Consider the following 16,156-nt stretch of genomic DNA (forward strand, 5'->3'; position numbering starts at 1 on the left):
TATATTTGAAGCTAAAAAAGGCCTAAAGATTTACAAAAAGAAACTAAGAGAATAAACTAAACATGTAATTTATCAGTTCTCGATTCCCTTTCTAGCAGCATCAATAGCCTGCTTCAAATCAGCAATAAGATCGTCAGGCTCTTCAATGCCGACACAAATTCTAATAACATCCTCCTTCAAGCCTCTCTCCTTTCTGACCTCAGGACTGATAGATGCATGTGACATCTTGCATGGCAAAGAAATCAACGAGTTAACACATCCAAATGAGACAGTAACGTGGAATATATCAACATTGTGTATAATTCTCTCGCTCAGTTTGACATCGCCGGTCTCGAATGAGAACACGGCACCTGGACCCTTGGTTTGAGACTTGTGAAGTTCGTACTGTGGATGAGACTTGAGTCCTGGATAATGAACCACGAATCCCTCATCCTCCAAAAATTGAGCCACCTTTATACAGTTGCTCTGTTGTCTTTCAAATCGGAGAGCCAAGGTCTTGAGTCCTCTAAGCATCAACCAAGAGTCAAATGGTGCCAGACCAGAACCGATCGAGTTGATGACAAAATACAACTTGTCGGCCAACTCTTTGCTATCGGTTGCAATAATTCCACCCATGACATCATGATGACCGTTCAAGTATTTGGTGGCCGACTCGTAGTGGATGTCAACACCTAATTTAAGAGGCTTCATGTTGATGGGGGTCATCATAGTGTTGTCAAAGACAACAATACAGTCTGGATTTATTTTGTGGGCATACTGGGCAATTGTTTTCACATCCACAATCTTCATTAGTGGGTTGGTTGGAGATTCAAGAATGACCATTTTAGTTTTCTTATTAATCTTCGACTTGATCAGTTCCGTATCGGTTATATCGTAATGACCAACTTTGATGCCTGCATTGTTGTTGATGTAAGTGAGCAATCTGTCCGTTCCACCATACAAATCATCCCCTGAAACAACCTCATCCCCGGGATGTAAAAGTCTGACTATAACATCAAGACAAGACATACCGGAGTTCACTGCCCAAACTTGTCTACAGCCAATTATTTTAGCTAGATGTCTTTGCAAGACTGTTCTTGTTGGGTTGCCTGATCTAGTGTAGTCATACTTTCCCATATGCTCAATATCTGGAGCCATGAATGTGGCACTTTGATAAAGTGGAGGAACAGATGCACCCCATTTATCCTCGTATTCAATACGAACAACTTCCGTGCCCAATTTGTACTCCAATTTATTCTGATTTTCTTCGGACATTTCGTGCTCTAACTTTACTTAAATCCCAGGGTCAAAACTTGAAGATGTTTGTAAACAAAAAGAGATATGAAACTATGAAAATATTGTTTTTGGAACAACTACAGGAGTGGTAGCGAATATATACGATTTCGAAATACAGGGTGGTGCGATCTCTAAATTTCCTCTATTGTATTGTGGCTGAAAAAAAGAAAAAAAAGTCGCTGGGCTTTTCTTACATTTCAATTACCTTTTCAACTATGACTATTACCGACTATCGTCAAATTATTTGCCAAAACTCCGCCAAACTTTCTTATTCCTAATTGTTAAATATATAATACAACTTTTCGAAATTTGTTCTTTTTTCCCCTCAATTTCTCTTATCCATTGAATACATCAACTACTACAGCCTGGTCTAAACTTTATGGTATAGTATTGTAATTCATTTGCAGTTTGAGTATTGTACAGTCCGCTGATAATTTGTCCTGCTTTGATTGGTCTTTGCAAACAAGTTTTGAAAAAATAGTGCTAATCTTCACTTTTTTAAGAAATGCATTTTTAATTTAGCGCAAAAAGTATAATGCATGTTTGTTGTTTCTTTAGCATTAATAGCAGTCAATATTCATCAATCATCAATCATGATCCCAGTTTTTGCGTAGTTTTCAACTATGTGCGTTCTTACATGTAGAAGCTTACATAAGCCCTGGAGCCAAACAATTTCTTAGAGAATTACAGCACTACTACTATTTTCTACGCGCACATAAATTTTTCCCCGCCAATCCGAATCCTCCATCAAGAAAAAAAAGTCAATGTGGTAAATAAGCGATTATCAGAGTCTACTGGAGAAATGGAACAAGTAAAAATGTTATCGTTTCTCTTTAACTACACCATTGAAGTTTGAAGATAATTCAAAAACCAAGTCGTTTTCGTAAATAGATTTAGAACAGAACTGAATATATTTTACTATCTTTTGGTATACGCAAGATGATGTCGACAAACTTGATAAAAAGCATGTTCACAAAAAGAGTATCATTGAAACCGCTAACACAATATAGGTATGGTCATATTATAGCCGTTCATAGGGATACTAAGTATAACAATTCTAAAATTCCGTTTAAGTTTACTAAAAGCAACTTGGAACGTGCAAAGGCAATTGTCGCTAAATATCCTTCGCAATATAAAAAAGCTGCTGTGATGCCCCTTCTAGATTTGGGACAAAGGCAGCTGGGCTTTACATCGATTTCAGTAATGAATTATGTGGCAGAACTCTTGGATATGCCTCCAATGAGGGTTTATGAAGTGGCTTCATTTTATACGATGTATCACAGAAAACCTGTTGGAAAGTATCATGTTCAGGTTTGTATGACTACGCCATGTCAGCTTTGTGGTGCTAATAATCTCATGGATACCGTTGTTAGTTATCTAGGCATTAAACCAGGTCAGGTGACTTCAGATGGGTTTTTCAGTTTGGAAGAAGTTGAATGTTTAGGTGCTTGTGTGAATGCACCAATGATGCAGATTAATGATGATTACTTTGAAGATTTGGACTCCAAAGAAAAGGTTGTTAAAATTTTGGATGACCTAAAGTTGAATAAGCACCCTACAATTGGAACTACCAAGAGAGCTACCTGTGAGCCATTTTCCGGACCAAAGGTTCTTAAAGGTGAGCCATTAGATGTCAGAAATGTCACCAGAAAGGACATATGAGCATTGCGTGGGCATAATATTGTTTTGAGGCCTACGCTAGTGGCTATAAGCCTCTTTTATTAATACATCTACCCCACTTATTTATTTATTTCATTAATATTTATTTCTTTTTTTCTTCTACAGAAGGCTAGAAATAAGAGAAATTCTAAAAATTCCGCATCATAATATACAGGAGTAGCATTTGTCTATGATAATATATTATGTAGTTTTGCTGTATATAAACTGTTTGTATTCCCCGTCCCCTAAATGCTTTCCTTGTTACTGAATTGGTCTCAAGTAGCTTTTTTTTTCCTTCGTCAATGGAGATCTTCGACGGAAGAAAGTAATTGTGATCGCGGATGACATCAATAACACTTTTTTTCTTCTCCCTAGTTTTATTATATTCCACATATCAATAATGGGTTTATGATCAATAACCAGACCTCGTTTACATACGTCAGTGAGCATCATCAATCCTAAATAGTTTTGAAAGCATTTTAATTTTTAGATTGTTGTGAATACCTGCATTAACAGTATTAACCGGTCTTGTTTTATCTATATTGTCAAGCCTAAATTTCTCTGATTTACCGCTTTTGATCTGTCCCTAACTTCAATTTGTGTATGGGTTTAAAGAGGTTTGTTCATCGGCTTCTAAGCAGGCCACACCGGTCTCGAAGAATATTAGCCTTACTTTCAACAATAGTTGTTCTTTCATATATTGGGTACTTCACAAAACAAGCACTGATTTATATCGCAGCTGCGGGGCCTGGTATTACACAGATATCCGGTAATGGAGCATCATCCGGATTATTCGGGAAGAACTCCAATGTTGATGATTCAACGATTATGAAGTATTTAAACGAAGAAACTTTAAGTGACAAACAGGTAGATAGTTTGATTTCCTATTTTGGTTTTGATCCCTCTGATATAAAGGCCATTCAGCACGAAACACTATTTCAAGTCCTTAGAAGCAAGCTGATCGATCTCGGGAAAGGCTATGATGACTGGACAAAGATCGCATATGTTCAGTATGCTACTGATATTGAACATATATGTCCCGCTATTATCAATTTCCAGAGACTCAAGGAAAAGCAGGCCGAAGCTGATTTTGTTTTCCTTTACGCCGGTAATCAAACTTCCATGGATAATATTGAAGACAACGAAAGACGTCTTTTAAGGAGAATAGAGGCCACTGGGGCAACAATTAAATATGTTAATCCTATTGCATTCAGTTCTAGTTCATCAGAATTCGATAAAAGTTACACTATGCTTTACGCTTTTGCTTTAACAGAGTACCGAAGAGTTGTTTTCTTGGACTCGGAGTCGTTAGTGCTGCAGAACATGGATGAACTCTTCAGTTTGCCTGATTCCATTCTAGCTGCAACGGTTGACTATAATGATTTCAGGAATTTCAAGAAGATCAAATTCGAGATGGATGATGCTGTTTTGACACCATATGATCGGGCCACTGGCATTTCTGAATTTTACGATGCATACATTAAATCCGAACAGGGTTATAGTTATGAGTGGATGCTGAACAAAATTTATCCCGAACTTCCTTCGATGAAGGTGCCAATTGAGCTTCTCGATTCCTACAAGCTGAAGTATAAATTGGCAAATCATATACTGGTTATTCATCCTAATAAGAAAGTTTTTGAGACGTTACTAAGCTCGCTCAGGAAGCGGGCTGATGATGAAAGGGATTTAGATGTATTAAACGATTACTTCGACCTTTCACGCATTGTGAGAGAGCGTGGCAACTACTTCAAAATACAAGATGAAACTTCTTCATCCAATGCTAAGTATATTCCTCTCGTTCAAATAATCCCTCATAATCCTTTTGCACTTCTTTCTAACGAGTTTAGACAGTTTCAACGGGCACATGACTGCTACTTAGCAGATCCTCCAAATCTTCTTGAACTCGGATACAATTATCCAGCACTAAAGTATACGGAATCTGTGAGAACACCAATAGGTACCTTAGATGACGAAGAGTCAGACAGCTTTGTTCATCCAGAAATACCTTACTGGTCATGGTATTGGAATAGGCAGATAACAACTTATGGATGGGGTGCAAAGTCGATTCTGGACGATGCCAAATTTGTTTATTTTTCGGATGTTCCAATGCCAAAACCTTGGGTTAGAAGGCCATCTGTTGAAGAGACATTATATCAAAAAGCGCACGCAGAATGCCTGAGGAAAACGCATGATAACTTTAAAGATTGTGAAAAAGAGATTCTTGTGTGGACAAAGTTATATGATACGTACACCTCTAGTGTGGAGGACTATTGTTGACGAAGAAAAGTGTGTATTTTTTTTAATTTTTTTTTCGGCCATCAAATGTGACCAACTACATGGTGTACATTAGAAAATAAAGTGGGAACTGTTCATATATGTGATAAAAGGAGGCGGTAATCAGTCCTCAGTTTTGAATGCTTCTTGAGACTCCCCCATCTAGTCTGCAAGACATATTCTGTAAGCAAAATCTCGCAGTATGATCGAAGACTTCCTCGGTGCACGATCCAATATGTGGAGTAATGCAGACATCTTGTCTCGATAAAAGTTCCGGTTTAACTTTAGGTTCATCTTCCAAGACGTCCAGACCCGCATAACGAACTTTACCACTTTTTAATCCCTCCAATAAATCGTCTTCGATTATCAACCCTCCCCTGCCAACATTGACTATACAACAATTGTCGTTTAGGGAATTGATAACCTCCTTATTAAGAATGCCAACTGTTTGTGGAGTTTTAGGAAGACACAACACCATACAATCTGATCCAACCGCAGCATGCCGAATGTCCTCGTAAAATTCAAGTGGATAGCCCAACCGTTTTTCTTCATCTTCAAGTAGCCTGTGTTTGGCAACATACCTAACCTTCATACCTAAAGCATGGACCCGGGTACCAAGTTCTTTACCAATATGGCCAAAGCCTACAATTGTGATCACTTTTCCCAAAGGAGAAGTCACTATTCTATTGCGACTGAGCTTCTCTCCAAAAGCAAACCAAGGATCGATCTCTGATAATTCCTGCTTATCAGTTATCTTTGAATATATACCTTTTTCCTTGTCAAATTTAGTATATTCTTGAAGCTGAAGACGGGATTCAATGGTATCTTTTTTCTCATGTAAAGCTTCTGTGAATACCGGAAATTGACGAAAGCCACAAATAATATGATAAAGTGCCACCTCTGCCACCTGTGGGGCTCCGTAATTTGGTGTATTGCAAAAATCGATTCCCCTCTGTCGTAGTTTGGTGAGATTGTACCCATTGAATCCGGCAGAGCAAACAGCAATGATCTTCAGTGTGTATGGAAGAGCATCGATAATTTCATCATCTTCAAGACCACCTATTGCGTGAAATCCAGAAAATCCACAATATATTCCTGCAATTTTTTTTAGTTTGGGATCTGTTTGTAAATCCGATAGGAATGCCTTTCGGGTTGTTAGTTTGTAGAAAATGCAATTGAACTGTCTCTCGAACTCTTCGAACTCCCTCAGATTTCGATTTAAAGGAGCAACGAAAAGAACTGTTTGCTTTTCAGCAGTCATTTTGATGGAATAGCCTGCCAATGTTCAATAGTGGATCACGAGTCTCCAGTGCTGAATTTTAGTGTATTAATAAAAATTTTCACTGACATTCTATATCCCTAATCACTGGTTTTGAAGTTGTCCAGTAAATTTTTTTGTCTTTTCTATTCTCCCTGCTTTTTTGCTCGAGACCCGGATGCCGGGCCTACAAGAAAATTAAAACTATAATTAATTGCGGGGAAACAAACCCCTTACTACTGCGAGCTTATTATCCCCCATTGAACGGCAATCCCAAACTATAAATACTTATGATTGATAACGTGTTGAATCACACGGTATTTAAGAAGGACCGGCTATCTTAAGGTTTTGCAATAGAAGTTACGAAATGATTATTGAGGACTTAGATGAAACAAAGAAAAAAATTTGATGATTTTGTTTGAAGATAATAATAAGATGAAATATCGGAAAAGCCGGAAATAATAACGAAGTAACACTTATAAATCTTGGTGAGAAAAGTCTTACATGTGACGTAAACTTATCTCCAAATGCATCGATCAAAATAGTAAAATAAATATTGCCTGGTATGCGGTACCGAATTCAACCAGAGCATTTCGTGTAGTTGGTTTGTTATCGTGATTCCAAAAATCTATTCTTTCTCGGAATTCAGTTGTTGGAACATTCTTAAAAAGTGACGGAAGATTGATGGTCGATTGTCCTTCCTTCTCATCCAGTCTTCTAATCAAGGGTCTAATTGGAATTAATCTTTTCCCAGGTAGTTTATCTTGTAAACAGAACCACACTCCCAACATCTGGCCGGCTTGCCAACTGTTGGCTTCAACCACATGACAATGTGGGATCCTGCTGGAGAGCCTGTGCATCCAATATATCTGTATTTTTCGTAAGAGTCAATCAAAATAGGATTTTGCATCGTTCCCTTTCTGGACGTGTCAAGTGGTTTCTGTTCAAAAATATCCACACCTTCCAATTTACCTAAAAGCTCCAACCTTTCAAGACCTGTAGCCTGCTCCAAATCGGTTGGAACCTCTCCCTTCTGAGCACCTGTACCAATCAAATCATATTCCGAATGAACCTCCGATAAGTTCTTTGCGGTTTTAAACTTCTTAGGAGTCTTTACAGAGTTTCTTGCAATAACAGAAGTTGAGAAAAGTCTTGTTGGCTTAGCCAGTTTCAAAGTTTGTCTTAACATTCTAAAGGGAGATGGAAGTTGTTGTTAGTATAACTGCACTAATATATTAAACGGTGGCGTCAAATTTCATCTTAGATTATCTCTTTATTTTGAGTGGCAACAATAAAGTACCATCCTCTATTTCAAAGTTATCTCTACCCTGAAATATATTCTCACAATGCAAGATTAATCCCCATATTTGTGCACTCTATCATCGAAAGTCATACGTCAAATTCTTGTTTAAGATCAACGAAGCACCATCGTAACAGCAAATTTATGATAATACTCACTTTTATTTGTATATCTTATAAACACAATCGGTACAAAATTACTTTGGTGAATTGAAATTTATAACCAATCGAAAGGTATATTGGTACGTTAAATAAAATAAAAGCTTTGCTGATTAAATTTCCTGCAGTCAAAATTTAAAATAAATAAGGTTATTTCTAACGAGTTTTTTTTTTTTTTTTTTTCTACTTCATTTCTGGTGTCTTCTCATTCTACCACATTTCCCCATTCTTTTCATTGAACGATCTATGCTATCTATTTATCTCCTCCATACAGAAAAGCTTTAATTGAACTCAAAAAAGTATCGAGTATCGTAATTTGTGAGAGCGATCGATTTTTTCTATTTTTCACGATTGTTCTTATAAATTAGAATGAATAAAAGTTGTCAGTGGTATGATTCCAGTAACTACGTATAAGATTTTACTTTAATTATTAGTTCCATGACCTTATAAACCGTTTCACCACCTGTGTTGGTTTCTGATCCCCCATTTCTTTCAATGTATGCTTGCCACTTTTCTTATGTTTTTTTTTTTTTTAATTTGCTTCACTTTAAGCCCTAACGTTAGTCAATTTTTATTTATATTGAGGAGGGATGCATGGCAAAGATCGGCTAATCTTCTACCAATTTTTTATCTCATCTGTTCACTTCTGTGCTAGCTAAGAAAACAAGCAAGTAACACGAGATTCGGTGGGGGGACCACATCTTAGCTTTTAAGTCTGATTTTTTGTTGATTGTAGATGTATTACCTAACCAATCACAAAGACTGAGTATATATAGGCTACATTATTAATCTATTTAAGGTAAAACCGCTGATATTAACGAAAGTGAAAACTACTTAAACAAGTCCCTCGACGTTTTGTTTTCTTCAAGTTGTGATTGGTTGATTTCCCCTAGATAAGTTCGAAAATTATATATTTGTGGTGTAGGGACTTAATATGCGAAATCCTTCGAATTTCACCTTTTTTTTCAAAAGTTTTAGCACGTGAATAAAAGCAGGGTTTTCTCAACCCTGAAGTAGAGAGCCCGGCCTAAAAAATTTTCCTGCCTTTTTCTTCGCGCCAAAAAAAAAAAGCTCTAGGAGTCCTAAGGGAAGAAAAAATATTGAAATTTCAACTGCGAATTATAATACGAACTAAGATAACTGACTGCTGTTTAACTTTTGTTTTGAAGGTTTCTTTCTTTAAGCCCAGAAGGTATAGATAACTCAGTTTTTTATATCATAGTTGAATAGTATGTTCTTGTTATAATCATCGTATTAGTTGCGTCATGTGTGTTCATTTCACAAAGTTCAATGGAGTTCATCGAGGATATTCTGCGATAAAAGACTTAACCAAAGTTTAAGCATATTGATAACCATTAATGGTGGCCATGTACATTCAGGATAATGTTTGAATGAAAGTAATCTAGTGAGATGTTCATTTGTCACTTTTGGAGGAATATATTAAAGGGGTTGCTTCACCATTGCAATATCTTATTAAGCGGAAAGCATTGAATCATGTTAGCATTTGAAATGATTATGAACACTATGATAAAATAGCTATGATGCGATAGTTGAGTTTTGGTCTCCAGTATTTCAATATACTAACATAATCGTCTTTTTTACATTAGATCAAAATGCCTAAGAAGAGAGCATCCAACGGAAGAAACAAAAAGGGTAGAGGACACGTCAAGCCAGTTAGATGTGTCAACTGTTCCAGATGTGTTCCTAAGGACAAGGCCATCAAGAGAATGTCCATCAGAAACATGGTTGAGGCCGCTGCTGTCAGAGATCTTTCTGAGGCTTCCGTCTACGACGAGTACCCAATCCCAAAGATGTACAACAAGTTGCACTACTGTGTCTCCTGCGCCATTCACGCAAGAATTGTTAGAGTCAGATCGAGAGAGGGAAGAAAGGTCAGAAGACCACCTGTCAGAAGAAGATACAACGCAGAAAAGAGAGTTAACCCTGCTGCTGCTGCCACCAGAGCAAACTAAGCACATCGGTGTTGAAGTTGGTCTATAAAATTTAGTTTCAATATCATATCTCTTCTAATTTGTATTCTTTTCGTCGTCGCGGCAATTGTAGACAGTTTTTGGTGTAAAAAAGGTAGGTTCATTCATTGGTTTCCTTTTGCAAAAGCCGTTGGTCGTTGTTTCAGTTTGTATTACTTATTTGAGGCCCCCACAGAATTCTGCCACATACTATACGAATGCTTTTGCTGTGATTCAGTATGTAGATTAAATTGAACGAAAAGTGAAGATCAGGTTTTTAGCGTATTATTAATAATGCTTTTCTGACATCTGACTACCAGCGCTGAGGGGTTAGTTAATAGCTACAGACAAGTCGCCCAGATCAAAATGTTTTGTCTTCATCTACCAAGAATTCGACAAGTATTAATACCTAATATTTCTTGCTGTTCAATGTGATTGTATAGTTATCTTACTAAGATAAATCATATAATGCATATGAACGGAGTTCGTAGAAGCCGTCAGACAAACTGAGAATATTGCAATAAATTTGACGATGCCGAATTAAGCCAGAACAGGGATCGAGAAGCGTTGATGAAATTACTACGGAGAGGAAAAAAAAAGTAGAAGAAAAAAGCCAGTAGTAATTAATGAGCGATCGAAAGTAAAAATGTATGATACTGCAGATAGGAGAAAGAGATGCTGCTACGAATAAATACAAACATCAGTTTATCGAAGATCTTTACAGTCATTAACTATTTTTTTTTACTTGACCGTTTTCACTTTTCTACAACAGGCAACTGCTTTATCAATTAGTAACGGTTACTTTGAAATCCCCAACTGCATACTTGTGTCTTCATTTTGCTTTGTTTGTGGTTTCCTTCTCGTCATATTGTGACATCTTTGGCCCTTCTCAGGAAAAGTCACTTTACTTACAGTTACAGAACGAATCGCTTATTTAGTCATACAACAACTATCGATCAAATTTTATACAACACCGTTTAAGTGGAATTGTTTTCTTTGTTAATATTCCCGTTTCTTTATACCTTGCATCTAACGAAAGTGTTCAGTTGAATAGTCGTCATTCGTACTGTATTCTTTGATACTTTGCTATAATGGATAATCCAACATGGAGGTTTAGCCAATGTTTTGGCGATAAAGGCGATATAGAAAATATCACAGAGGCTGACATAATTTCTACTGTGGAATTTGACGATACAGGGGAATATTTAGCTACAGGTGATAGAGGAGGTAGAGTTGTTCTGTTCGAACGAAATGAAAATAAAAAAAATTGTGAATATCGTTTTTACACAGAGTTTCAGAGTCATGATGCCGAGTTTGACTACCTTAAATCGTTAGAAATTGAGGAGAAGATTAACAAGATCAAGTGGCTAAAGAGATCTAATAGCTCCAAGTTTCTTCTCTCGACTAATGATAAAACAATCAAACTCTGGAAGGTTTTTGAGAAGCAAATAAAGGTTGTTCAAGAGAACAATATGATAGACTTCAAAAATACAGTTACCCACAGAGACGTGGATTCAAATGGAGTACATACAGATTCTTCTTATACATCATTGTCAAACGAAATCTCAGAATCCACTAATGTTGGACCGGCCGCAAGCGTAGCATCACAGCTTTCGTCATTTCAGTCGAATTCTGATTTTGTATCATCCGAAAATGATAGTGGCGGTAATGCAGATGCTTCGACATTTAATGATGATGGTATCATAAGAAATAAATTCGATGCAGAAAGTGAGAAGCAGATGGATAGTTATTTTAAATCAGTTTCAAATCTAAAACTTCCGAGACTCACGGTTCATGACACAATAACAGCCGCACAGCCAAAAAAGATCTATGCTAACGCTCATGCGTACCACATTAATTCAATTAGTGTGAATTCTGATGAAGAAACGTTCATATCCGCAGATGATCTTCGAATCAACTTGTGGAATTTGGCTGTTGCCGGCCAATCGTTCAACATTGTTGACATAAAACCGGTTAATATGGAAGAATTGACAGAGGTTATAACATCCGCGGAATTCCATCCAATAGATTGCAATCTGTTTATGTATGCATCGTCGAAGGGCCTCATAAAGCTGAATGATATGAGAGTTAATTCCCTTTGCGATAATCATGCAAGGGTCTTTGAAGAGTATGTTGATCCCTCGAATCATAACTTTTTTACAGAAATAACATCATCTATATCAGATGTCAAGTTCTCTCCTAACGGACGATATATAGCCAGTCGCGACTACATGACCGTCAAAATTTGGGATATTAACATGGAAACAGAGCCTGTCAAGACTATCAACATTCATGAACAATTGAGAGACAGGTTGTGTGATACATACGAAAATGACGCTATCTTCGATAAGTTTGAGGTGCAATTCAGTGGTGACTCCAAGTCTGTGATGACAGGCTCGTATAATAACAACTTCATGATATACGAAAACAGTGTGACACCAGAGTGTAACTCTGAGACGGAGTCGGAAAACAGCGTCATTCTGCAAGCGGATAAGTCCGCATTCAAAACCAAGAGAATGGGTTCCACTAAACGTAAGAATCTCTCTATGGCACATAAGATGGACTTTGACAATATCGACTTCAAGAAGGCCATTCTCCATTTGAGCTGGCATCCACAGGAGAATACTGTAGCAATTGCTGCTACCAACAATCTATATATATTTTCGGCACATTGAAATTTATTTTGGATAAAGTGTGGAATTGTCTTTATTTCTTCTCTTTCTTTTCTTTTCCACCTTTCCTTCCCCTCTCTTTTTCTTTCTACTTTTTACTTTGTTGTGCACCTGCTTCTACTTTCCTGTCTGCCATGAATGTCTATTAATAATGTCACTACATGCATTATGGCCTTCAGCTAGACTTAGAACGAAGCAGAAGTCTCTAATCTGTCATGAAACGTCTCCATCTATTTTCTTGGTTTCTCTTTTCTTTCCTTTCTTTTCTTGCTTTACTCCTTTAATCCCTGTCCAATTTTTCACGTGTGTTTTACCATGCTGTCAATGTTAAACATTTCATATTTCTTGTGTCTATTGTATTCTACTCCAATCGTCCTTATCTTGTGTATGCCTCTTAATTTTCTTTCCAACACAAATGCATGAATGTCCCCAGAAATACAAATTAAATAGTAGCAATACTTTTATTAAATAAATAGAACCTAAATTTGTCACAACTTGGTGACATCGAATATATGAAAAAGAAGAAACGTAGCTGGTTGTTTGATTGTTTAGTTGAGCCGATTTCAAATGTGGACCTTGGAACAAAATCTGTAATATGTTTCAAGCAGCAATGCATAAATATATCAGGTTAATTTCGATTCATGACAAAAATATCCATCTGCAACCCAATTTGTCGTGACTGCTTGACTGCTACATAGTGAAATACGTGCTGAAGAAAAAATATAGAGTAATCATATCACAATCGAAGCATCTTAGTTCTTGACGTGTCTGTTAACGCCCTCATTCCAGAATAAAGTCTTATCTCCATCACCCCAAAAGAACTTCTTTCTTCTAATGTTTTGATACTCGTATTCAGCTGGCCATTTGTCGTCTGGGATGGCTTTTAAAGCTTTTCTATGTTTAGCGTGTTCCTGTTCAACTCTATACACTGGAACTGCACATATTAGAATTGCAGGAATCGCTAAGAAAAGTGAAATTTTCTTCCATGTGGCAGAACTTGTTTGCGAGTGCTTGATGATGTCTTCGTTTTTCTCTGCAAACTTCTTACCCTTTGCTGGGTCAGCTTTCAAGATAGATGAAGAACTTAAGAATCTTCTTCCATTTGATTTAATTGTTTGTTTTGTAGCTAGTAATCTGAACATTTTCCAATGATTTGCCTTGAAACTCTGAGGATTGCTGTGGTCTTCAGTAACTTACGGAGGCATTAAGAGGTACGCAAATTAAGCTTCAACAAGCTTTCCACGCACAATTTATCATACGAATTTTTTTTTTTTTTTTTATTTATTATTTTTTTGTACATACTAATCCCAAAGTTTGATTTTGCCCAATAATGCAAGATGTATCGATAACAAAAATCATGACATTTTTCTCGCTCTCTGTGAATTGTCACGGCACATTCAGGCAGAGTAGCCCATCCTAAAATAATGAGAAGAAAATCAGTATCCCAAAGTTTTTCTTTTTTCCTATTGGCTACTCACGCGAACCGAATTTAAGGAGTCGCCAGGATGCTCTTCAGCCCACCTATTATATCTAACTAGAAGTTCTTTTTCTACTAAATGAGTTTCTTCCAATTGATTTCCTATAGTTAACCATCCAGGCCTGGTATTATGTTGACGACCGAATATCTCGAGTTTTTTAACTCCAGAGCCTGCTAGTCGTTCAATTATACCATAAATTTCATCTGGCTTTCTGGACGTTTCTCGTGTTGAAGACACCAAGATTTGAGGATCCATTCCTGGATTCAACCATTTAGGATTTCCCTTCAGGCCAACCAAAAGATGTTCCTTTGAGTGATTTAGCCAATGACCTGTTCTCCCTGTGCTTATTGTACGCACTAGCTGACTAGTTTTCACCCATGTTATTTGATTCACAACTCTATAGCCCCACTTTTTTAGGAAGTCTTTACCCATTTCGATTGTTCTTCCTGTCACCCACAAGAGATACAAGCCTTCAACTTGTAGTTTATCCATTCTTAGTGATAACAAGTCATCGTCTTTCATACTGCTGTAGTTAAGGTTCATGTGGATCGTCCAACTTGGATCTGCAAGCACAATTCCCCAGTTGCTTCCTAAGACATTTAAATCCAGCTTTGTCACATCACATCGAATCCATTGCGGCGGTGTATTTTCCATTGCTGATGCATTAATGGCCTGTCCCCTCGTATAAAGGCCTGTTCTCAATGCTTTACTTGATGCGTGGTCAGCAACTTTACGCCTTGTTTCGGAATCAGGTGGTGCCTCTGGCATGAGGAGGCCATAGTGCACATACCGGCAAGTGTTCATCTTATGGCAAGTATCCAAATAAGAGCAGTCGCCCAATCGAATGTCTGTTTGTGGCTGTATAATTGGAATAAAGTGCATTTTCTCGTTGATACACTTCCCAATTGGGCTCCCGGAAGAAATGTTTGCGTTAGACTTAAGCTTGCAGTAATTTGTTGCACGATTAAAATCGATAAGCGGCGAAAGTTGTGTTGCATGATCTGCAATCTCACAGCAATCATAAAATGGTTGGACTCTGGTTAGCAGACGTGATCTCTCCCTCATTAGCTGATGAGATGCGCATTCACTCTTTAGTAAAATTTCCATCTGCTGCAAGCGTCCAGATCTTGATGTAATGCTATATATACTGTCAGATTCGGATAAAGTTAGTTTTGACGTGTGCAATATTTTCTCTGGAAGAGTTTCAATAACGTTCCACCGTCTTTTTGGAGTATAATCAGGACCCTCAACTAAATCCATGAGCATCTTTAACTGTTCACCTTTCTCGTTAGGAATTGCACCCTTCTCCTTTGGTTTCTTAACTTCCATATCCTTTTCGTCTAACAAGCGGGGCTCCTTTTTAGATAATGCACGTTCTTCTTTAGCAATGATTATGAGTGCCAGTCTATTTATGTATGTGATTTTGTTGAAACATTTGAATGGATCTTCGTACATTAAATCAAGGGCATTTTCTGGACGGCATTCCAAAACATGACCATTTCCGATCTTGTTCAATAGCCTTAGATACTTTATAAATTGTTGCCACGAAACCCTGTCTTTTCCCTTGCTATAATTTGAAAAGATAAAGCAGAAATAAATCTCCGTTATCGAGCCGTCAACCGGAACATTTGTCAATAGTGTGTTCCAGTCCAAAAGGAATTTCGTTATTTCACATGCCTTACGGTCCATCTTGTGAAATACAAACTGCCCCTCTTACTATTCTTTGAAGAAAGGTTTATAGATTATTAAAGTATGTAAAGCATGATATACGTACGGATATCTGGCCCTATTAATAAAATTCAGAATTGAATTATAGGTATCAAACTGTTGATTGATTTTTTAACAAGCTCAATGAAATCCTTGATTTCCCCATTAGTGTTTTTTTAGAAGCACTATTGCGCTATACTTTAAAAGGGAGGATTTTAATTGATATTATGGGATACTTTCTTTCTCTCAGTAGTATTTTCTATGGGAACATCACGAAGAATTATATAAGAAAGCAACATTCCCCGAATTCATGATATAAATTCCTTTACTTTCAGTAATGATCTGTAGTCTGACACCTGCCAGCCGACGATTGGAAAAAAAACAGTTGAACCAATTTTCTTTGAG

At 37.2% G+C, this 16,156-nt stretch overlaps 9 protein-coding genes across 9 annotated transcripts; 4 read left to right on the top strand and 5 right to left on the bottom strand.

Annotated features, from left to right (window-relative positions):
* Positions 1 to 72: 72 nt before the first annotated feature.
* On the bottom strand, positions 73 to 1,254 carry BRETT_004186 (uncharacterized protein; the record flags this gene model as incomplete). Its single annotated transcript, XM_041282682.1, has 1 exon — positions 73 to 1,254. One exon carries the CDS (start codon positions 1,252 to 1,254, stop codon positions 73 to 75), a length of 1,182 nt encoding a protein of 393 aa, XP_041135458.1.
* Positions 1,255 to 2,217: 963 nt separating this feature from the next.
* Positions 2,218 to 2,937, top strand: BRETT_004187 (uncharacterized protein; the record flags this gene model as incomplete). Its single annotated transcript, XM_041282683.1, has 1 exon — positions 2,218 to 2,937. The coding sequence occupies one exon, from the start codon at positions 2,218 to 2,220 to the stop codon at positions 2,935 to 2,937; it is 720 nt and encodes a 239-aa protein (XP_041135459.1).
* A 600-nt stretch (positions 2,938 to 3,537) lies between these two features.
* On the top strand, positions 3,538 to 5,211 carry BRETT_004188 (uncharacterized protein; the record flags this gene model as incomplete). The annotated part of the gene is made up of 1 exon (XM_041282684.1): positions 3,538 to 5,211. The coding sequence occupies one exon, from the start codon at positions 3,538 to 3,540 to the stop codon at positions 5,209 to 5,211; it is 1,674 nt and encodes a 557-aa protein (XP_041135460.1).
* Positions 5,212 to 5,338: 127 nt separating this feature from the next.
* On the bottom strand, positions 5,339 to 6,469 carry BRETT_004189 (uncharacterized protein; the record flags this gene model as incomplete). The annotated part of the gene is made up of 1 exon (XM_041282685.1): positions 5,339 to 6,469. One exon carries the CDS (start codon positions 6,467 to 6,469, stop codon positions 5,339 to 5,341), a length of 1,131 nt encoding a protein of 376 aa, XP_041135461.1.
* A 736-nt stretch (positions 6,470 to 7,205) lies between these two features.
* COX4 (Cytochrome c oxidase subunit 4) lies at positions 7,206 to 7,655 on the bottom strand (the record flags this gene model as incomplete). The annotated part of the gene is made up of 1 exon (XM_041282686.1): positions 7,206 to 7,655. The coding sequence occupies one exon, from the start codon at positions 7,653 to 7,655 to the stop codon at positions 7,206 to 7,208; it is 450 nt and encodes a 149-aa protein (XP_041135462.1).
* A 1,882-nt stretch (positions 7,656 to 9,537) lies between these two features.
* Positions 9,538 to 9,897, top strand: RPS26B (40S ribosomal protein S26-B; the record flags this gene model as incomplete). The annotated part of the gene is made up of 1 exon (XM_041282687.1): positions 9,538 to 9,897. One exon carries the CDS (start codon positions 9,538 to 9,540, stop codon positions 9,895 to 9,897), a length of 360 nt encoding a protein of 119 aa, XP_041135463.1.
* Positions 9,898 to 10,985: 1,088 nt separating this feature from the next.
* BRETT_004192 (uncharacterized protein) lies at positions 10,986 to 12,569 on the top strand (the record flags this gene model as incomplete). Its single annotated transcript, XM_041282688.1, has 1 exon — positions 10,986 to 12,569. One exon carries the CDS (start codon positions 10,986 to 10,988, stop codon positions 12,567 to 12,569), a length of 1,584 nt encoding a protein of 527 aa, XP_041135464.1.
* Positions 12,570 to 13,318: 749 nt separating this feature from the next.
* On the bottom strand, positions 13,319 to 13,708 carry BRETT_004193 (uncharacterized protein; the record flags this gene model as incomplete). Its single annotated transcript, XM_041282689.1, has 1 exon — positions 13,319 to 13,708. One exon carries the CDS (start codon positions 13,706 to 13,708, stop codon positions 13,319 to 13,321), a length of 390 nt encoding a protein of 129 aa, XP_041135465.1.
* A 321-nt stretch (positions 13,709 to 14,029) lies between these two features.
* BRETT_004194 (uncharacterized protein) lies at positions 14,030 to 15,733 on the bottom strand (the record flags this gene model as incomplete). The annotated part of the gene is made up of 1 exon (XM_041282690.1): positions 14,030 to 15,733. The coding sequence occupies one exon, from the start codon at positions 15,731 to 15,733 to the stop codon at positions 14,030 to 14,032; it is 1,704 nt and encodes a 567-aa protein (XP_041135466.1).
* Positions 15,734 to 16,156: the final 423 nt, after the last annotated feature.

This window comes from Brettanomyces bruxellensis, chromosome 5, assembly GCF_011074885.1.
Source record: "Brettanomyces bruxellensis chromosome 5, complete sequence".
Classification (NCBI taxonomy): Eukaryota; Fungi; Ascomycota; class Pichiomycetes; order Pichiales; family Pichiaceae; genus Brettanomyces; species Brettanomyces bruxellensis.